We start from the raw sequence: 23,254 nt of genomic DNA on the forward strand, positions 1-23,254 counted from the left end.
CTTGTTTTTTCCAATGCATCAGCTAATGTGATTGCAGGAGCATACAACTTTGTAAAGAACAAATAACACCTGAATCTATACTTGAAGGCAAATAAACACCCTTCCATCGGCATAATATGTCAGAATGTTTAAATGATGTCATGCTTTGGGATCGCAAGAAGCATCCTGGATCTTCATCTGGAACCACACTCTTCCAGCTGCTCAGTTCTTTATTCAGTTGATTAAGATCTCACTCATCCATACAATTCATCTGTGTGTACGAATTTGGTTTGACAGATTTTGTTGGTGTTTTTTTATTGGCTGCCTGTGTGTTTTCAACCGATTGAGGTTCTCACCAAGCGTCTGTCCTTTCCTCTCTGTCTTATAAACACAAACATACTAATGTCCTCAATTGATCTTCATGTTGAGTTGAAAGTGCTACATTCCTCTCCATCTCTTTCAATCTGCATCATGATTTGGCAGGTGTGAAGTGTTGCACTATAACACATAACGTTTCACTTTTCTCATCAGATAAGAGTCCATCATCTTGATCAAGTTTAGCTGCTGTAATGACTGTATGTTTTGACACATGCATTAGTCCATGCACATTTTAAGGCTTCTGTATGTGCAATGTGTGAAAGTTTTGGTTCTTGCAGACAGACACCACTGGATCCTAGTATGTGAGAACTAGAAACGGCAAAATACTTTATTTATTTCTCTTGGGAAGGCTGTTGGTTGTGTTTGTAAAATAAGCAGTTCCAAAACAAACCTACGGGGATTTTTTTCTTCAGGATCTTGTTGCACATTGGGCTTTTAACACAAATATTATGGTAATTCAGTGATCCCAGGTTATCTCTTAAATCAGAATCCCAGAAAATCCATGAGGGGCAGTAAGGGAAATCACCTGTACAAGTAAATAAATTACATGTACAAGATATTTTTTCATGCAGTCCTGCCCTTATCATGGTTGCTTAAGTGTGTTTTGGACCAGATTTGAAAAACCTTGGACAAAGACTAATCAAACTAAATCCCGTGGACACACTGAAATGTCCCTTTCTTTGTTTACAGAGAGGCCTTCATCAAGCATTATATGTATGATGTCACTGTTTTTGTATTCTAACAAAATAGTGTGGGGGGCTATGTTTTTTAAGCTAGCTCACACAATTCATCACATTGAGTTCGTTTCCACTGTTGCTTTCCCTGGGGTGGCTTTCTTCTCCCCCTCATTTCCATGTATCTTCTGCTCATCTGCTGTACTGTATCCATGGTTACACCTATTCTAAATTACGCCTTCCACTTCCTGCACTCCAGGCTTTTTCTGGTGTTTAGAATCTTCATTGGAAAATCAACTTCTGGGTTGATTTGGTTAAATTGCCTCACCATCACCGCAGCTGATTTGCACAGTTTTCCTTTTATACTTTCAATATGCAAAAACACACAATTGTTGAAAATGTCACAGTTTTATAATAATAATAATAATAATAATGAAACTACAAAAGATACAAAGTTTGGGGGGGAGGGGTCCTGTTCAGCTTATGACCTAAAGTCTGTTTTGAGTTTGGCCCCCTGTGTGGTTGAGTTTGACACACCAACAGAAAGGAGTACCGAACTGAACAGTGTTGTATGTGGTGGAAGCAGAGCTTTACTGTAACTACTGTTTCTTGTTTAGCTGCTCAAATGCCCTTTACTCCACAATCTACGGAGATTTACATCAAAGTCTTTGTCAGTTAATGCTATTGAAGCTTTTGTTGTAGCCGCAAAATTGGATCCAAAGATTTCTCCCTTTTAAAACCAAAGATATCGGAAGTGAAAGCAGACCACTGAAACTATTATATAATCTTTTGCTGCGCTTCCTGTGTGTCGTAGCTTCTTATCGAGTGGTCGTCTCCCTTTTCGACTGTGCTGCATTGATGCAGACCAAATGGGGAATTGGAACATGAAAGGGTAGCCTGAAGAAGAGGAGGAGGAAGATGTGGAGAGGAAAGCCAAAAAGAGAAACTGTCTGGAAGAGATGCATTGTGCCATTCATAATTAAATACTGAGACCAGTTGAGCTGTGAAAAGCGGGGAAAAAACATCACTGTACCAGATGCCACCTCAAATTGAAAAAGTAGTTTTCTCCAGCTCAAATGGCTTAGGAAGTGTCCACATTGACCTTGAAGGACTCGTTCTCATGTTTCCATTTTTTCTGGCATGCACGTTTCTCCTCAAATCTGTCAAAGCAGGAAATAAAGGGCTAAATAAAAAATAAAGCAAGGATATGAAGACTGCAATTAATACAAGCTTGTCCCTGTCAAATCGCCTACAGGGGAATCTCCAAAGTGAAACAAAATTAGTTCTGAGATGCTGGTTGAATTCAAAGTTCTTGAGAATTGTGGTTGCTTTCTAAGTGTGTACTGTATGTGATCTCACGCAAGGTGTTTGAACATATTTTCTCAGATTTCCACATTGATCCAGAGTGAATACCAAATTGTACAGCTTTTGTACATTTGGTTTTGGTGGTTCCGCTGCAGTCTACGAAATGTCACTGGACGACTTGTGAAAGTTTACGAAATCCCCAGAACTTGTAAATTTGCCTGTATTACTGTCAGCATTTGACCTGTATGCCCTCTAAAGGGAGTGTATGAAGTGAATATGAAGAGGACACACAGCCTAAGCCCTCACCTCCTCTTTGTTGAACCTCTTCCATCATTTCACAGCACATGTGGTCGTGCATCTGCTGGATCCTCCCAAGCATCATTGTTTGGGTCAGTGTGGGAAGTAGGTCAGAGATTAAACAGAAAAGAGTTTGGCCCAGCGCTTGTTTCTGGCTGCAGCCTACAGGGACCTGTACATTGGTGTGATAGTAATTTCCACTTTGAGAGACACCTCCATCACCAGTATCCCCCGATGCTACACTTGCTGAAAAGTCAGAATGACCTTGCAGATTTAGGGTTCCATTTGTGCTGCAATGAAACTGCTGGCTCATGTGTTTCTTTGTTGAGAGTGTTGAGATCCTGCTAGTGTGTTGGTAGCTGTTGAGATTCCTGTCACTCACACATGCATCAAGAATAAAATAAGATACAAAGCTACAAAGAGCATGCTTTATGGCCCATTTTAGTGTAAGGGGGATGCACATAAGCAGGGAGGCCTAAGGCTGGATACTGTTTCAAAGGAGTAGATGTCTGTTAAGTGTCCTTGTGGCATCTCAGGATGGAGATACAGAGGTACGGATCAAGGAATCCTATGTTCTGTTTGCATGTGCATCATACATTGGCCGGTACACTTCTGGCTGTTTGGTGTTGTCTGTTTGGGAAGAACTCAGGGTCACAGGCTGTGCGAGTAAGAAGGACCAGATGTTTCCGACTCATTTCAGTGTGAGTCAACATCAGCACAGGTTGGTTGCCAAAATGTTTGATCTTAAAAAATGCATCCATAAGAAAATGTGGCACTTTGCAAAAATGCTATTAGTCTACTTCAGACAGAGATTCTGCAAAAATAGACCCATATCAAACCCTCCGCATCCATCTTTCATTTATTAAAAATTGTCTTTTACACATAACCCAGGAAAGTGCTTTCACACTGCGACATGGGATTGTGCAATAAGATAATTATATGCATGATGACATCAGCGCCAGCGTTGATGTAGCGTTGGATTGTTTTCTGGCACATACCAACGTTTTAAGTGTAGTTCACAAATTTGGTTGAGATTGGGACATTGTGAGGGGCTATTCTATATCCTTATTGTTATACATTCTTAAACCAGAGCTAGTCCCAGAGCAGGATGGTACCACCACCGTGCTTTACAGTTGGTACTCTGCGCTTAGTTTTGAAATAGTGCTAGGAATCTCAGGGTACTACGTCACGATACGGTACAAATTGCAATACATGGTTCACGATAACAATGATATCTCGATACAGTAATAATAAATTGATTTAACACTTTGTTTTGTAGCATAAGTAAAAACAGCAATATTGCAAAAACAATGCCACAGGTTTAGTGCAACATAACTGTAAACAGGACTTTTTTTCAGGCTCATTCAGAAAAAACATCTCGTGTCTCTCAGTCCATGGCGATGTAAAACTGGATTCACTGGTGTTTCCAATTCATGGCAGGCTTGAACCTTGGAAGCTTCTGGGTTGTTGCCGAGCAGCCTAACCAATTTTGTTTTATATGAGGGTGACAGTTTACGTCTTTTTCTAAACCTATGTACAATTGTTTGAACTAGTGAGTACAGTAATGCCTTGTTTATTGCAGTTAATTGTTCCAGACCCGATCACGAAGTAATATTAATGGTTTAATTTATTTCTAACATGCATACAGTTTGCATTGAAATGATGATGAATATTAATATTACGTTATTATTGTGCCTGTTGTGAGATAAATATAATAGCAGGCTGTCACTGGCGATAGTCTGTTGTGTGTTGCTAGTGACACCTAGTGGCCAGTGGACAACAGTTCATCGATGTCTGTATTGCCTTGAAGTTTTGTATTTATATTTTAGTTAATGTAGAACATTTTTGTGCTTGAAAATGCTTAATTTAGGGCAAGAATATGTACAATTTGCATAAATATGCAGTCAATCACGAAACAGCTATCATTTATTTATAAAATTTTTGGAAACTTGTGATGGAATGAGGGCACGATGTTTGAACTGCGCAAATGAGCTTTCACAGGTAGTGTAAAAATGGTTGTTTCTGTATAAACACTGAAAATGCATGCACATGCACAAAAAGTGCCCACTATAGGCATTACCACAACCCAAACAACATGGACAATAGGGCTGTTGTTTCACTTCTTTCAATCAATCAGTCAATCAATGTCACTCACAAACCACAAATAAAATAACAGCGGTAGCTTATGTAGTATATGCAATGTGCAAAAACTTTATTCACAGTTACCACCATGAACTGAAAACAAACCAGATGCATCTTCATGACTTGTCTCCTGTGTTTCTACTATATAAACATGAACTGAAGTTGATGCTAAATATTGTGTGGGAAAAAAGCTAAGCAGTCTACAAGGGGAGCTGTAAAATTTTAATGGGAATAACCGACAAACAACTTACATAACAAAAAAAATAAGGGACAATGGATTGGGAAATCTTCTCGTGGAAGAAAGTAAAAACATAAATTGGACCTCCCGTTAGTTTGGATTTTATGCTGACAAAGGATTGTATGGACTGAGTAGAACAGAAAGCCTTAATTGTCACTACAAAAAATTGTACATTAAAAATACTGTTTAAAGTATTGATTGTTTTAATCCTGAGCGACGTGGGATGAAAGATCCTTGCTGGTTTTTACAGGCACATAGTTAAAGTTGAAATTGAGTCTCCCTTTTTTAAAGTGAAGTGCCAGTAACCGCGATGAGGCATTGTCCACCGACAAATGTGGGCGCATTGCTTATGTGTATTTTATATACAGTAATTTTTTGTTCATTGCGGTTAATTGCTTCCAGACTTGACCATGATAAGTGAATTTACACAAACTAGGATTCCTTAATTTATAAATGTAATATTTTCGTAGTAGAGCATGGAAAACCTGTTTATGACCTTCAGTGACCAGTGCAAAGTACTATATAGCATCGCATCTTTGAATGCATCTTCTGAATGCCTTATATTTGCATTGTTGTTCATTTACCCATATGTAAAAATTGCTTTTTTGAGTCATATATATTTATATGTATGTATATGTATATGTGTGTGTGTATATATATATATATATATATTTATATACAAGTATATATGTACACAGTATATATGTATATACAGTATATATATGTATATACAGTATATACATATGTATGTATATATGTATGTATATATGTATATGTGTATATATATGTATATATACGTGTATATGTTTATATATACACAGTATTTACTGTATGTGTATATATATATATGTAAGTATATATGTGTATATTTGTATATGTACTGTATATGTATATATACTGTATGTATATGTATTTAAATTTTTATTTTTGTTTTTTTAATGAACTACAATGCAAATATAAATACATATAAATACATTTTTTGTTGTTGACTGGAAAAGACATACGTGGCAAAAGCTCTACTGTCGATACTATAGTTTTGAACTATTTTGGTGCTTTCCTGAGTATACTTTGGGAGCACAAGACCTGAAAAGCTTGGTGACACCCTCTGCTTGAACTCAGACAGACGAGAGGAACATATCCCTTGAATTAAACAAGTTACAAGTGCTGACAGCTGCTAGCAAGCCAAGCTAACCGGCTAAATGCTGAAGTTTAAAGTGGTTGACTAGCAACAATGCCAAACAAAAAGTGAAATGATGCTGGCCCTAGAATCACAGTGCAAAATCAGAAACAGGGCCAGTCTGGATGTTGGACGAGGAGGATTTGATATTAGATGGCGCCTCAAAGAATGTAAATCCAGTTCCAGGATTATATGAACTTGTAGATGACAAACATGGGATGTTAATTTGCACCTTGAGGGAGGAGATGAAAAAGCTACAGGAGGAAATTGTAGCACAAATAAGCCAAGATCTAGGAGGCCTGCTAACACAGATTGGAAATGTACATTCGCAGAACAGCCTCAAGAAGAAATTCTCAGAGATCCATGATGAAGTCATAAACCTAATGGAGAAAAATAGAACACTATGCAAGGATACAAAGGCACTACGAGGTGATATCAAGGTACTACAAGATGATATTGCTGTCTTGCACGCTGCTCTTAAGGAGTTTAAAAACTCTATGCAGGAAAATAGAACACTACGCAATGATATCAAGGTTCTATAGGATGATATCAAGGTACTACTGGATGATAATGTGGTTATCAAAAACACGAAAGACGGCAGGACAGGAAGACCTGAAAGTGGAAACCTTTATCTATCCAGACCACAAATGATTGGATTGGAGAATGGTACAGATCAGGACGACAAAAACAAGGAAAAGGAAAAACTTTTTTTTTCTTTACAAACTTTTATTGTATGGAAGAATAATGCAATTAGAGAATTAGTGCATGTTGAATACAATGGAGTGAACAAATGTATGAGCAATTGATGTGAAACGGAGAGAGGGTCGGATTAAATAGGCTGTACTTCTTCCTACTCCTTTTCGGACATGTGGAATTGTGAATTGTAGTATGAAGCATTTAAAAGTAAACTGTATGCATGTTCGAAATAAATTAAACCATAATAATAGGCCGTATTCAACCACAAAACAGCATGATTTTAGAATATATTTTCGAAAAAACGTGATAGAGTGAGTCAGCAAAATTTTAATCGTGAGGGATGACTATATATATATTTTTTTCCAATATTTTATTGTTAATTTTGTTAGATGAAATAAGACAACTTTTGCATATCAAATTATCTGACTGCATCAACTGATACTGTTCAAATCATCAGTCAGGCACCATCTTAAATTATTAAATTTACCATAACTATAAAAATGCCTTCATGAAGCAGATGGGCCAAGTTTGAATTTGCACGAGCGGATAGAGAGAGAACGCCTCAGAGGAATTTCCGTCCTTTTGGTTTTAGGGGCCTGACTTAATTACAGCTGTTATTTTTGTCATGAGTCCCCTTTTGATTTTCAGGTTCTGGATCAGGGTCAGGACTTAGTTCATGCTGGGTTTGTCATAAAGCCTCTCTGAGCCGTGTCTTGATATGACTCCTAGCTTGATGGTGGGAATATGAGGGGGGAGAGTTTAATTAGATGCAGGTGTTAAGATCTGGTATGGGAGGAGATGGGAAGCTGTGGTTCAGGTTACAAGGTCAATGTCAGGCCAAGACATACATTCGTAGGCGTGATAAATTAATTGAAATAAAATAGTCTGGATAGTGTGTGTTATGCATCTCTTATTAAAATCTTAGACTGTTGCAAACAAGAGAGATCATTCCTAATTTTTGGACCAGTAGTTGTGATGGGATCTGTATTTCACCACTCTGAAATAAAATGCATCATTGCTAAAAGGCCGATGAATAGAGTGAGACATTTTTAGGCCAGCATGTTCATTTTGCCGGTCGGCACTTAACGAGCACCCATCTTTGCTATGTTTGGGCATCTTTTCAGCAGCGTTGCAGCCAAAATAAAGTCCAAAAGCCATCCGTCCCACCTATCTAACCGGAGATAGTGTTACTGCTGGGACATCTGTCCAGAGTTGGCAGATACAGATGTTGACAGCTGTGAAGCCGAAAGGAAGTTCCAACCACTCCAAAGTCCAAATGTTGTTTTTTTTCATTTCCTTGTTTGCCTTTGTTTTTTAGATGAGGAGGCTTTCCTTTGGGAATTAAAGGAACCAAATGAGTGCACCCCTTTCCTTCAAACACAGAATACTGTAGTATAGTGAATACTGAATGTCTGTGTTCTGACTGTTAGGTCTTGCGGAATGGGGGATTCCTTTCTACTCTGATTTCAGCAAACAAAAACATAGTCGGACACAAACACAAAGTTGATGACTCATAGTACCATCTGATGCACAGCTTTCTCTAACTGAGACCTTCTGTGGGCTTGGACGACAGTCAGCACCATGTCCATAGTTCATTGCCAAAACGGTATTTTTCCAATTGGTGCACCACTTGACTTGTGAGCTGAGATTTACATGGAAACTGCAAGTATGATGCATTTTATTTTTGAACATAACATCTTCCATTAAAGCTAAAACAGAAGTCTGGTTAACAAGGCGTCATCACTTTTGTTTTCCACTTGTTTTCATAATCTGCTTTTTGTGTTTCTCATATGAATGCAATCTATTTGTTGTGGTGGGTTGCATTATGTTTGATTACCGGGTAAATTCATGACATAGTTACGTGTTTGTGAGCGAGGGAGAACAGGTCGTGGCAAATTTTACAGGACTAAAATTAATGAATTTTTAGTGAAGGCATTATAGCATCAGCTATTCTTTTTTTGTTTTTTCTTCAAGGCCAGCAGATCACAAAGGTGATTGACAATTAAAACTGCTATTCATAATTTTGTTGTTTTTCTTATCAGGAGTCTTACGTGCTAACAGTCTCTTTCACACTGCCTGTGTACGCTCAGGCTGACAACACTGTGGCCTTCCTTCCAGCTCAGGTTATTTGAGGCTCTCGGTCTCTAAAACTTTGAGGTCAGCAGTAACTAATGCACTTAAGACCTGATGATAGTTCTCATGTCTGACAAATAGAGCTTACTCTGCCAAATCCCTTTTGTTCAGCATTTTAAGTGAGACGTCTCATCTCCTAGATGAAAATAGCTGCAATAATCTAAGCAATCCTGTTTTCTTATTTCACAGGGAGATCCCACTTTTCCATTTCCCACTATGTTGTATTTGTGTCCACTGTCAGTATTGTTGAGTTCATCTAATCATAATTACAATACTTTCTTCGATTGATGCGAGACCTCATCAAATCTTGTGGATGTCGTGCGTGCACCAATGCTGTATCTGTATTTTTCCTGAGATTTTTGGAGTCTGAATTGTACGGCCATAGGGGCATATTAATTTCAAGCTTCCATGGTATATGAACATTTCTTCAGTTTAGAATTGGCTTTCTTTTCAACCTATCATGCACCAAAGCCAAGTGTGACTGTACCTGATTACCAGAGACCACGTGTTCAGACACAGTGAGTCATGGGACAGGATGTGCAGCAGAGAAGTTCCTGTATCCTTACTGCAAAGATCTCAAATAGCGTTCCAACTTGAGTTGTTTTTCTGAGCCTCTGTGTGCATCTTCCCACAGCTGAGAATGCAAACTGCTCTCAGATGGAAGTCGAGAATTGAGTATAACAAGTGTTTTACAATCAACTAGTGCCAGCATTAGCATCCGTTGAACTGCAGTATTTGATTGCTTCGGTCCACCACCTGGACTATAGAGATTGTTTGTGGAGACACACACATATATGAAGCATTGAGACAGCACTTGGCAGAAGAGACCTTTCCGATTAAGAGATCTGTGTGAAGATAACGACATCAGTTGGGGAAGAAGAGAGTAGTAAAACAGTTGCATTTTGGGTTTGTGGTGCCTGCTTGAAGTAAACTATAAGAGGCACGCAACATATGTAAATTACTTTTTGGAGCCTTCAGATTACTGCTTTCCTTCAACTTTTTAAGTTTATTTTTCTTTTGATCAAGAATCATTTATGGGCATGATTCATTTCACCCAGATCTAACAGTTTTCTTTTATATTCAGAGTGTGGCTCTCTCAGCCCGAATCTTGTGTTTTTGATTGGGTTAGTCAGGCAGACTTCCACACTAATAACTTCCATCGGGACGCCTGGACTTGTTGCATGGTGGTGATGACGCAGCAGAAATTGTGGTGAAACTAGCGATTTCACTGAAGACATAGCTAGCTGGTGGTTATCGGGGGGATTAACCAAGCCAGATCTTTGACAACTTCAAAGAACAAGAGCAGACTGGGTAGACGGTGTGGAACTGAGGTTTGGTTTTTCTGTAAGTTGTAATGCCTATTGGAGAATTTCCAGCCAGCCTCAGCAATAACTGCAGCTGGAAGGTGACTTTGAAGAAGACCTCCCATAATTTTACTGAATGATTACACAAACAAGATTACATAAAACCTGCACGGGAGGTACCGGTGACATGTTCCTGTTTTAGTATAAGATTTTGCATAATAGAATGAATAGAAAAGAGGAATAATAATGTCATCCTGGCAGCATGGGTGGTTACCACATCTGCTTCACAGACAGGTGACTCAAGGGTTGAACCTCGACCCAGACCTTTTTGTGGAGTTTGTATGTTCTGCCCATGCTTGCATGGGTTTACTCTGGGTACTCGGGTTCCATCCCACAGTCCAAAATTGAAACTAATTGGGGACTCTAAATAGTCCATACTGTATGTGTGAATGTGTGTGTGAGTGGTTGTTTGCCAAGATGGGTCGTGATGGGTCGTTCGCAAACAAAATGGCTCTTAGAGCCGTCTCTTTGAAGTGAACTAATGGGAGCCGTTTTTTTAAGCAGTTGTTTTTTTTCTGTTAAAGCTGCTCGTGATTGGTCAAAATGTGTGGTGCTGTATTTGTCGACAGTAAGTACAAGAGGGAGGGATTACACGCATAAGGAAGATGAAAAGGTGAGGAAAATGCAGGAAACAAAAGCTGAGGTACTTTGGGTTTCTGAATGCCAGTCTTCACTAAAGACTTCATTAAAAACTGTTACGGGATGCTGCCCTTTCTTTTAGTTTTCCACACTTTAATTTATATTTGATTGTGTAATGTTTTGTTGATCTGATGTTGTTTCACTGTATATACGTAGTTGGAAATTCCCAAATGATACATGCAGTCAAATCGGACCTCTTTATCTATTTTTTTTTTTTACCATTAGTTTCTTGTTGCAGTCGGTTCCATGTTGAGCATATACAGTGTTGTGAAAAAAGTGTTTTCCTCTTTTGTGATTTGTGTGTTTGTCACACTTAAATGTTTCAGATCATAAAACAAATGTAAATATTCATCAAACAAATTTAAATATTAGCCAATGTCAACACAACTGAACACAAAATGCAGTTTTTAAATGAAACTTTTTATTGTTAATGGAGAAAAAAATCCAAACCTACATGGCCCTGAAAAAGTGATTGACCCCTAAACCTGATAACTGGTTGGGCCACCCTTAGCAGCAACAAATGCAATCAAGCATTTACGATAACTTGCAATGAGTCTCTTAGTGCGCTGTAGAGGAATTTTGGCCCACTCATCTTTGCAGAACTGTTGTAATTCAGCCATATTGTAGAGTTTTCCAGCATGAACGCCCCTTTTAAGGTCATGCCACAACATCTCAGGGGGGGGAGACCACTTTTTCCACACAGGGCCATGTAGGTTTGGATTTTTCTTCACTCTTAATAATAAAAAGTGTAACTTTAAAACTGCATTTTGTGTTCAGTTGTGTTGTCATTTACTAATATTTAAATTTGTTTGATGATCTGAAACGTTTAAGTGTGACAAACATGCACATAAATAAGAAATCAGCAAGGACAAAACACTTGTGCACACCACTGTAAATGAAACCATATAAACAATAAACATTTGATATAATTATATTTTTACATTAGACATTTATTTTTCACATATTTTGGTCAGAAATTTGAGCAGTTTGGGTCCAAAATTCTGAAAGCCAAAATTCCCATCGATACTGGCAACCAGTCCAGAGTTTACCCCACCTGTAGACTAAATCAGCTGGGATCCAGCTCACCTGTGATCCTGAACAGAATACCCAATTTGGCCATTCATGAAAGTGAATTTTCGATTATTAATGTTAATCAACATCAGCATTGCTGACAACAAGCTGCTCCCTTAAGGCATAGGTTAAAGTCAGACATCTACCAAACAATATTGCATGAGCAACCTTCCATTTAGGCATACAAATTTAGGAATGTCCATGTGATTTCAGTTTTTTAATCAGGGGAAACACTGTTGTTTTTATGTAAGAAAATGTATCCAAATGAACAGAGCAGATGTAGACCATGCACTTTTGTGTACACCGTACATAACAGTCCTTTATGTGGATACACTAGTGCTATATCACATTGCTCTGCAATTAGTCCACTGTACACAGTGCTTGAGTGTTGCTTTGCTAACTTAAGCAAAAAGCAAACAGACTAAATATCATGTGTTATTGTTACATTCCTGTACAACTGGGTGAACAAACAGGGGTTTAGATGAGTAAGAATGGCTAAGTAGAAAGTGTCTCATTCACGTAGGATCGTGTGATTCTTTTTGTTGTCATGAAGGTCATTTGTATGTTTTTGTGACACCCTGCCCCTCTACGCTGGCACCTTTGGTCAATTAAACACACCAGACTGAACATAAATGAGGCATTCAGCTGTTTGCTATTGTTGGGCTCTTATTTCTACTGGTGCACAGTGTAGTATTGATCATAAGTTAGGCCACTGCTTTTTTACTTTGTACATTCTGCTGGATAACGATGATGACGGGTATTGTTGGGTTTTATTGAGATCAGATGGCTCATGATTCATGTTTAAAGTAAACTGAAAGTACCCAAGACGTTTCCCCTTTCTCTCCCTGTCTTTTATAGGTACTTCGGGGAGCTCAGCTCATAGCAGTGGCATCAGCTGAAGGGGGTGCAACAGCGGTTGAAGGCACCTCTCTCCCTGCCGACATCCAAGTGCAATATGTCCAACTTGCCCCTGTCACCGATCACACAGCTGCAATACAGGTAAATGCTGTAAAAGACACCCAAAACCAACTCCCCCAGGCTCTTGTACCATGTGTAAACAGTTGCTTAGTAACACACTAACATACTGACACAGGGTAACATTCCAAGTACTTGAGTAAACTCATCCACATCAGTCGCAATTCACATCTGTATCTGTTTTCAAAGACTTCAGAATAAACTAGAAAAGCACTCAGTAGAGCAGAGATCTGAGAATGAACTGCTAACAAAAGTGGAAAGACATCAAGAAGTGCCATACTTATGTTTGTTTGTCCAGCCACATTGTGGCGTGAAGCAGTTTCTGCAATCAGCAGCTTAAGCTTTAACCAGAATGAGGCAGTAGATGGCAGTGAATATAGATAGATGACATTTATGAAGTGGAACACATACAAAAGTTCAGTCTAGTCCATGTTAACTCAAACATTGAAAAAAATAACAAATTCTTCTATCCACATGTTTATCCCGATTTTCAGCAAAGTCTATGGGGGTATTACTCAGCACATGTGCCACACATTCACATATCTGTAGATTCATGGAATTGGCCATGTATTTACAAAGATGGTAATCAGATTTGATTGACACAGTCAGAGGTATTAATCCAACAATGTGTTTATTATTGTGGTTGTAGTTTGCAGTAGTGTAGAACTGAACTGCACCATACTGAGCTGTTTCTAATATTTAACATTTTGCGGCTTTGACTTGGCTTTGCTGGTAAGGTTTTTTTCATAGTCAATGTAAGCACTGCAAGAGGTAACATCTGATATTGTTTAAGGGCTTTGCATTTTAACTATACATGAACAAATGCATGGACAAGAGGTCTGCTATTTAAACTTCTTAGTGAATGCCACCACAGTGTGAAATGTGGAACAGACAATTGCTGTCGTAGTCTGAAAGTGGCTTTAAGAGACAAAACTCATTTCGAATGGTTCATTTCCCACTGTGATTGTCACCACATGCATGGTATTGCAAAAACGGCTTTGTTTTGTTCAACAAAGCAAGAAATCAAACAGTCCGTTTGTTTTTCCAACTGATTGATGGATTTCTTGGTCGGGCAGATAATCAGATCCTGACGTTCATCAAGCTTTCAGAGGTTTGATAAGTTAACTGCCAGCTTTTCCTGGCCCTGATTTTTCAAGTAAACCACTTGTTCACAACGCAGTGTCCTTTGATCAGGTTTTGTTAACCATGTGGAAAATGCCTCTTTATTTCAATTTAGGTATGTCTACAATTTAAGATGTCCTGGTTTGCTACAAGAGTTACTCGGTATCTTCAAGTTTATGTGTCTTCGTTGTACTTATGTGGCCACAAACATGAATCAAGGTGATGTGTTACAATGCAAGCTAAGTGGTACTGAGTGTGGTATGACAGCTTGGTTTTGATGTCCAAGACTGTAAACACTGCTGATTTACAGTTCAAAGTTCAGCCAGAGGTTAGTGCTGGTATTTATCTCTTCTCCGAAGAGTGTGGAATTGAGAGAATTACTCTCATCTGTTTCCAAACACATGGTAGCATTTATACAAGTTCTTGAAAAATTACTCTCAGGTTTGGATTTATTTATCTCTGCATTTTAATTTCGCTTCTGGATAATTCCCATGCGCGTAACAATTTCCTCAACATAGTGTTAATATGGAGAAAATATTGTTGTGTTTATCCCCAGCACAGGTCTAACCCTGGTACCACATAGTACCAGCAACGGTCTTCAAGCACATATCTTTAAATCATGTCAGAGCAGTCTCTGAAAAGTACAATTCAAAGCAGGGGGGATTGTTATCCTTCCAAATGGAGAGTGAAGCCCTTGCTGTGATACTTTAACATGGCCGGTATCCTAGCTTTTCAATGAAAAGTATCCATATGAGTTTTACTTGGCCTCCTTAATAGCAATACTTGAAATATGTGAGATGCTGTCATGCAGCTGTGTTCAGTGTGCTGGGCTAAAGGGAGGTTTCAAATACTGCAAGTGTGTTTGATGGAACTTCTGGCACTGAGTCATTCCTGATGGTCATGGTAACCAGGATTTTTATTCACACATCAGCTTGCACTGTCTGATATTAAACACAGTCAGGGAGCATTCAAATACAAATAGAACATCTCCCAGATACCAACATTGTCAAAATAATCTGAGTTGACACATACCCACAAAAAACGATGACCAAGAAACCACAACCGTCTGAAGTGTTATCATAATTTATCAAAAACTACAGTATATCCTGTTTCTTCCCTTGTTGCTATATGCCCTAGCAGTGCAGTAAATGTGCACTTTGTCATAAGCACAAAAGCTACCACAGCTCTGTGGATGTGCATGTGTTTCATTTTCATTCAGCATTTAGACAAGAAGTCCTTTTCCCAAACTTTAAACTTTGAGATCTCGTTTAAAATGTTTGCGTTTTCAGGCTCTAAAATGCTGTCGTCATGTAAACCTGGGATTCCCGACCACTGGACTGGTGCAGAGGCAAGGGAAAAATGAGTATAGGCCAGTTGAATTCTATTCTTCCATTTTTGTAAATACAGGCGGTCGATAAGTTACATACTGTACAAGCTCTGGGCGACTGTGTGCGTAGAGGACACTTGAGTTTGATGATGTTGTTTTGGCGTGGTTCGGCCAACAGTGAAGACATTGCTGATCAACCACCTCCTTGTCATTTTTAAGTCTGGGCAGACGTTACCGTACCATCTTCTTAAATAACATCTATAATGATGGTCGTGAGATCCTCTCGATATTAAGCATGTGTATTCCTCCACGGTGCACCGCACTGTAACTATTTCTAAAGCAAGTCTCATGTTTACGGACCCAAATTAAGTTTTTAATTGGTTTATGGGCTCGTGTACGCAACCACGAAATGCTATAAACCGAGGACCAACCTGCAAGTCCATTTAATTTAAATTACCTTTTATTTTCCATTAAATCAGTGGAGAAAAAATGCTTCCTACATCTTTACAAGGACTTCTGCAATAGTAAAGGCAAGGCAACCAACATTGTTAGGACCCCCCCCCCCCCCCCCCCCCCCCCCCCGGCAACTGTGTGCTGCCCCTAAATGAGTGATGATGATGGTGAGTATCAACATGATACTATGTTGTCAAAAGGTTGTGAATCTCTGATGTATATCAATGCAGATTAGTTTCAGTTTTCTACAGAAAAACATGCTCCCTAATAGGGGTATCTTAGAATAATCGATTATTTGACTATTCGATTCAGAGGAGCATCAGTCTTTATCTTTTAGTCTTTTTTTCAAGCCATATTATTCCTATTTTATTTGCACTGTGCTGATGTGTGTTTGATAGGACCGCTTGCCGAAAGTGACCGTGTTTCGGTTTTGTTTCCCAGGCGGCTGAGCTGGCTCCTGCCCTACAATCAGACATGGAAGTGAAAGGGACCATCCAGGGAGAGAATGGCGAGGTGGTCCAAATCGTCACGTCTGTGGCTACCTGAGAGAGACGTCCTGATTCAGGGCTACCCAAAATTTTACCCAAAACATGTCGCCACAGCGTGTCTGCGGTCCGAACATGCAAAGACATTGAAGTCGGAAACCCTTAACAAATCCTAAAGGTCAACCATGAAACAAGCACCGATTGCTGTTCCTTTGTAAACGTTTTTTTTTTTTAGTTTCAAGCAGAGTGCCAAGCAGATGTTCACAGAGAATTAGACCAAGATTCTTCAAAATCAGCTGTTCTCTTTTTGGTGTTTTCATCCAAAGAAGGATCCATCCCACCCCTGAATGCACAGTGGGATTATTGTCTATCCAGGGCGGATGCTGGTAATGCAGAGCACTGACACACACGTACCGGTACTTGTTTACAAGTATGAAACATACTAATGTTATTTAGACGCAAGTAGCTTGGTCCCAATGAGGGGTTTTAAGCCCCTCAATCCCACCTCACTCAAGTAATGCTGTGCTCATTTTTTCATCCAAATTTTGGTCACTAGGGTGGAACCTGGAATTAGCTGAGGACAGCTACTCTTGTGTTGAGTTTGTTCATAATTTAATCCATATTTCCATCTCCGGACTGTGGGCCTCTCCCTTTTTTCATTTTGTTTTTGTTTATTATTTGATTTATCTATTTGTTGCTTGTGGAGATGCGGGGGGAGCTTTCATTTTGAGAGACAGAGACCAGATAGAGGTGGTGCCGTTCTTGTCCAAGTTGGTTTTAGAATACCAAAAAAAAAAACGTGAAGATGTTAATATCCCCGACTTTGTTTTTGGAAATATCCATTCATGTGAATAAACCATGTGTATGTGGTTGCCATAAAAGTGTTTTGTCTTTGGTTTGTTTTCCCTTTTCATTCATTTCCATAAACTGAGGTTAGCAAAATGGTTTCCAACTGTTTGCAGACTTTTGCCTACATTCATTGAAAATGCAATTAAAATTGATGGCTATATATATATATATATACACAGTAACGCCAGGGCTTCTGTATCATTAAACAGCCTGACAGGTTTCAGAATATTTTGATCCACCGTCAAGACACTGAGAATGTGTTGTGGGTTGGACTGGTGATTCTCTAAAGATGAATATCTGTAACCGAAGAAGAGATATGAGACATATTGTGATGCTGTGTATGGTGTTGAGGAAGTTTCCCATGCTCGGCGTGATGTAATGGTGTATTTTGGAATGAGAGAAAGAAACAGGCGAGAAGGCAAACTTGATAAAACAACTAAGTCTTGACTGCTTCCTCTTGTTTCTCTCTCTGTCTGCTGTGGCTGCCTCTGACCTTTCTACACGGCCACTTCATCTTGTCCAGTCTCCTCATTCCATCTCTCATATAACTGCTGCACTACTTAACTCACAGTCTTACACTTCTTTCTCTTGGAGTGTTACACCCCTTTTTAAGCCTTTCACTGAGCTGGTCAGGAGTTTGTGGGGGATCAACTGGAAGGCCCATCCCTCTGAAAACAAGCCTGACATTGCACAGTTCAAATATCTCCTCCCAGTGATCTTTCCATTTTGCATTTAGAACAGGCTCTTCTCTTCATTTTTACAACCCTGGGTTCTATCCAGGTGTCGGAGTGGTTCTCTTAGCAACAGACCGTCTCTAAGATAACCTGCGGGAAGCATTGATGGAAGCAAACCATGTTTAGGAAGGACGGTTACATTGAATTTTGCTGAACAAACACAAAATCATTGCAGAAATTCATAACAAAGCTTCTCGCCCATAAAGTTTGGAATGTTGAAAAGTCTGTTTGATGAACATGGAATATGCATTTGTGGGAAGAGAAGCACAACTAAGTGCTTTGCGCCCATGTTAAATGTGCCAAATGTTCACTTTCTATGCCAAAGAGCTTTTTCTCCTGTTGCTGTTGGCTCGTTTGGTGTTCTTTAGTAGATTGATTCAAGTCTTATCAGTGATAAGGAGCACGCCCAAGCTGATCCCACAAGTGTTTAGTTGGGTTGTGGTATGTTGACTGGCCACTCCATTATTTCTTCTAGTTCAGTTGAACCAGTTTAAGTCGACACAGTTTATGTCAACAGCCTGTCTAAGTCGACCAGCTCAGCAAGTCCTGCTCCACCAGGTGTTTTTCTTATTCTTAAAAAGTGTCCTCATAAGCCTACGTCGACATACATGGTCCATGGGGGTCATTTTCGTGAAAAATCAACCCGTTTGTCGACGTTTTGTAGTAGTGTCATTATCGCTTGTGTGCTTGCAAAAGCGGATTTGTGGTTATGTCAAAATCAATAAAAACAAACGAAGAAGGGTGGGGCGGTGGGCAACGGGAAAAGAACTGCCATTGGCCTTCAGAGCTTTGGCATTGGACCTAAGATCCTTTCTTCATTTCTCAGTTCTTCCATTCCCCTTTCTGCAGACTGACAAAATGCAACCTTTTAAATTTGACACAAATGGAAGAAAACGATACTCAGCTGTGTTGCTCACAACACAAATGCAGAAATTCCTTACAAATTGGTCAGAATTTAAAACGAAAACAGACTTTACAACGGTATAAAATATATTGCCATGAGGCATTATTATAGCAGAAAAATCCAACACAATTTTCCAAACGTTTTGTGACGTTCCTTAATGTCTGAAACAAAGAAACCGTACCAAACCGTACCATTTTACTGAGATTTTGGACAATTCTACTATATGCTTGTGGCTAACTTATGGCTTGCTCTCAACACCATCAAACCTGTTTGGTGCCGTGTCACTTGGATATTTTCGAAAACGCATGCTGGCTTTAAAATGAATCTCCATCCACATGGGTGGTGTCTGTCCACATCAAAACACATTTACCGGTTGTGATGCACATTTTGACCAATTAATTCAGTTGCTCACTTTAATTCCTCTGTTCATCAGTGTAGTGAGATATTAGATGTACAATGACGTGTACGTTATCTTTAAAATCAGCGTACACACACACACACACACACACACAACCCAAGAAACATGAGGAATGTCTACCACAGCACGAAATGAAACCAACACCCGTAAGTCACTTCACGTTCTGTTGTTAAATAAGGTGTACAAACATGAGCTAATAGTCCATATTAGGACACAAACCAAACTCAGTTTTACCCACATACACAACCAGGGAAGCCGGAATTTTTGAAAATCAAAAACCTACACATATAAAAATAACAAAAATATTCGTATTCATGGGATAAACTAAAGAACACAGATTGTGAGTGTGGCCCTTTTGACCTAGCAAATGTTCTTCTGGATGAATAAAAAAATTCCCACAGGCTCACTCCAGAATCTTGTACAAAGCTATTGTGCTTGTCAAAAGTCAGAGAAACTCCATGTTTTCTTCCATTCCCAGTTACGAGTGTAACGGCCAGTGCTCTAATAATGTCCATAGAGTGTTCTCATTCTCAGCTGTGGTCTGATTTAGTATCTGAACAATCAGCATCTCTACTCACCTGCCATCAGACTCTGTAAAGGAGGCATTATCTTGGGATGCATAAAAATCACTGGACACAACAATCATAAACCGCTGACAAAGCCAGAAGAGACCTGATTTATGTGTGGAGAGAAAGGGCGATTACACCAGAGCTGCAATGTTTCAGTTGGACCTCGTCATCCAATCCTATAATTCAAAGTACTACGAGCGAGACGTGCACACTTTGCTTTCCGAGACATCTTTGTTCCTGCAAATGATGAAGATTGTGTTTGTGTTGCCGTCTTTATTAAACAGTAGTAACTCTTGGACCAGTATCTCAGGATGTCAGATTCTTGTTCTACAGGATGTTTTTTTCGGACATAAATACAATTCTACAGACGTTAAGGGTCTAAAAAATGTCGACACCGTCAACAAATCATTTTTTCCTACTTTTATTATTGTCATGCATATAGTGGTGTGAAAAAGTGTTTGCCCACTTCCTGATTTCTTATTTTTGGTTTCAGATCATCAAACAAATGTAAATATTAATTAATGGCAACACAACTGAACACAATGCAGTTTTTAAATGAAACATTTTATTATTAAGGGAGAAAAAAATCCAAAGCTACATGGCCCTGTGTGAAAAAGTGATCGCCCCCTAAACCTAATAACTGGTTGGGCCACCCCTAGCAGCAACAACTGCAATCAAGCGTTTGTGATAACTTGCCATGAGTCTCTTACAGCGCTCCACTGTCTTCATTTTGTTTCCCCTCAGCCATTCAGAGGTGGACTTGCTGGTGTGTTTTGGATCATTGTCCTGCTGCAGAACCCAAGTTGCTTCAGGTTGAGGTCACCAACAGATGGCTGGACATTCTCCTTCAGGATTTTATGGTAGACACCAGAATTCATGGTGTCATTTATCACAGTAGTGGTTAGCATGTTGGCCACACAGTCATGAGATCGGGAACACGTGGGCTTGAATCTCCGCTTGGGCATCTCTTTGTGGGAATGGGTTTTCTCCAGGTATTCCGGTTTTCTCCCACATTCCAAAAACATGCATGTCCATGGGTATGAATGTGAATGTGAATGGTTATCTATATGTGCCCTGTGATTGGCTGACGACCAGTCCTTGCCCAAAGTCAGCTGGGATAGGCTCCAGCATACCTCCGCAACCCTAATGATGATAAGCGACATAGAAAATGGATTAATTTATCACAATAAGTCTTCCAGGTCCTGAAGCAGCAGAACAGCCCCAGACCATCACACTACCACCACCATATTGTACTGTTGGCATGATGTTTCTGAAATGCGGAATTACTTTTATGCCGGATGTAATGGGACACACCTTCCAAAAAGTTCAACTCTTATTTCGTCAGACCACAGAGTATTTTCCCAAAGGTCTTGGGGATCATCAAGATCTTTTCTGGCAAAATTGTGAGAGAGCCTTAATGGTCTTTTTGTTCAGCAGTGGTTTTGGTCTTGGAACTCTGCCATGCAGGCCGTTTTTGCCCACCTTTTCTGACCTTAACTGAGGCAAGTGAGGCCTGGATGTTGTTGTGGGGTCTTTTGTGACCTCTTGGATGAGTCGTCGATGTTCTCTTGGGGTAATTTTGGTTGGCCGGCCACTCCTGGGAAGGTTCACCACTGTTCCATGTTTTTGCCATTTGTGGATAATGGCTCTCACTGTGGTTCGCTGGAGGCCCAAAGCTTTATCTTTTAGAAATTGCTTTCTAACCATTTCCAGACTGATAAATCTCAATTAATCTCAGTTTATGTTTTAACAGGAGGGGCAATCACTTTTTCCACAGAGGGCCATGTAGATTTTCAATTTTTTTCTCCCTTAATAATAAAAAGTTTCATTTAAAAACTGCATTTTGTGTTCAGCTGTGTTGTCATTGACTAATATTTACATTTGTTTAATGATCTGAAACATTTAAGTGTGACAAACATGCACAAAAATAAGAAATCAGCAAGGAGAAAACACTTTTGCACACCACTGTACATTTTAATTTACATTCACATTTTTAACCCATCACACCAGTAAACATAGCATTCACGCACCATTGGTAGTGATTTAGGGTGCGTTCACACTCAATTGTACTAGTGCTAGTCCACTTACTGTACTAGCACGGTTTGTTTGGTCAAGTATGAATGCGGTCCAGGGCCAAACAGGGGGACCACTTGCCAGCGGACCCTAGTTCTGAGTGAGGTACAGTAAGTGTGACCACGGACTGCACCAAAACACCGGGTATGCATCCAACAGAAAGCTGAGTGAAAATCATCAAAATTAAGTTAAATGTAATTAGCCCAGAAGCGTAAACATACCTGAGTCTTTCCAGCAAAGGGATTGTGTTGCTCACTACAGTTCCTGTTGCTCTCCTTGCAGCACATGTCCAGGAATCTTTTTCACGCCTTTTATATAATTTATATCCTCTTCGCTACATCTCAGCTGGTTAAAAAATTCTACCTTAGAAAGGAAAGTCCTGTTTTGAGTGTCGGGATCACGTACATGTCGCATACGCCATCCAATCAACGCACGCCTTCGTGCATATGATTAAGTGAGAGCATTATTTGGTCCGCTGACAAAATTGAACGGTAACCAGACTGCACTCAAGTGAAACAAAGTATCTTTTTTTTTTTTTTTTTTTACATGTTTTATATATCAATATTTTCATCTGATCTTAGGTGAGATTAAAAAAAATGAATTAGATCAATTAATTACAGATCATAATTAATTAATCTCTCCATTTTTTTTTATCTCTTGACAGCACTAGCTAAAATCACAGCAAAAAGAAAAGTACGGGACCACAAGTGTGAACACAGCCTGTCAGAGTTTGTTTTCACCAAACCAAACATAAGTTTGAACACACCCATAGTCATACCGTCCATTATACATACAGGATGCGCTACTGTTGCACTACATCCTAAAATGGATCGTCCTCAGACTCTCTGGGTGTGTCTCAATTGGCACACTTCCATGCTTACACTTAGCATTTTGAGTGCATAAGTGCACTGTCCAGACCTGGATGTTACACTCAACACCCAAATGGTGGGTAGGCGAGAAGATTAATTCCCCGAGTTTCTAAACTATACAACAATACATTTATATACTGTATATATATATACACACAATATATTTGAACAACACAACAAATAAACACATATTTGTGACAATAAACAGACGAGAGCTGATAATATCGCGGTCATCACGCTCGTATCGGACCAATATTGATACTACTGTAGCGTCCGAAGTGTGGAGCGAATAGAGTCACTCTTTGCGGGATAAAAAACGAACTTCTGCTCTTTGGAGAGGACGTGTCGGCTCCGTTTATCCAACACAACGTGTCAGCCACCCC

The 23,254-nt window shown here is 39.4% G+C and overlaps 1 protein-coding gene across 2 annotated transcripts in view; it reads left to right on the forward strand.

Annotated features, from left to right (window-relative positions):
* banp (BTG3 associated nuclear protein) overlaps nt 1-21,627 on the forward strand; it is a 44,950-nt gene extending 23,323 nt beyond the window's left edge. The window contains exons 11-12 of one of the 2 annotated variants that reach the window (XM_054776794.1): nt 12,952-13,092; nt 16,412-21,627. In XM_054776794.1, the coding sequence (XP_054632769.1) occupies nt 12,952-13,092; nt 16,412-16,516 (246 nt within the window). In that variant the 3' untranslated portion in view covers nt 16,517-21,627. The remainder of the gene's footprint in view (nt 1-12,951; nt 13,093-16,411) is intronic. The other variant, XM_054776793.1, reaches the window with a different exon arrangement.
* Nucleotides 21,628-23,254: the final 1,627 nt, after the last annotated feature.

The sequence above is a fragment of the Dunckerocampus dactyliophorus genome, chromosome 5, assembly GCF_027744805.1.
Source record: "Dunckerocampus dactyliophorus isolate RoL2022-P2 chromosome 5, RoL_Ddac_1.1, whole genome shotgun sequence".
In the NCBI taxonomy this organism is placed as follows: domain Eukaryota; kingdom Metazoa; phylum Chordata; class Actinopteri; order Syngnathiformes; family Syngnathidae; genus Dunckerocampus; species Dunckerocampus dactyliophorus.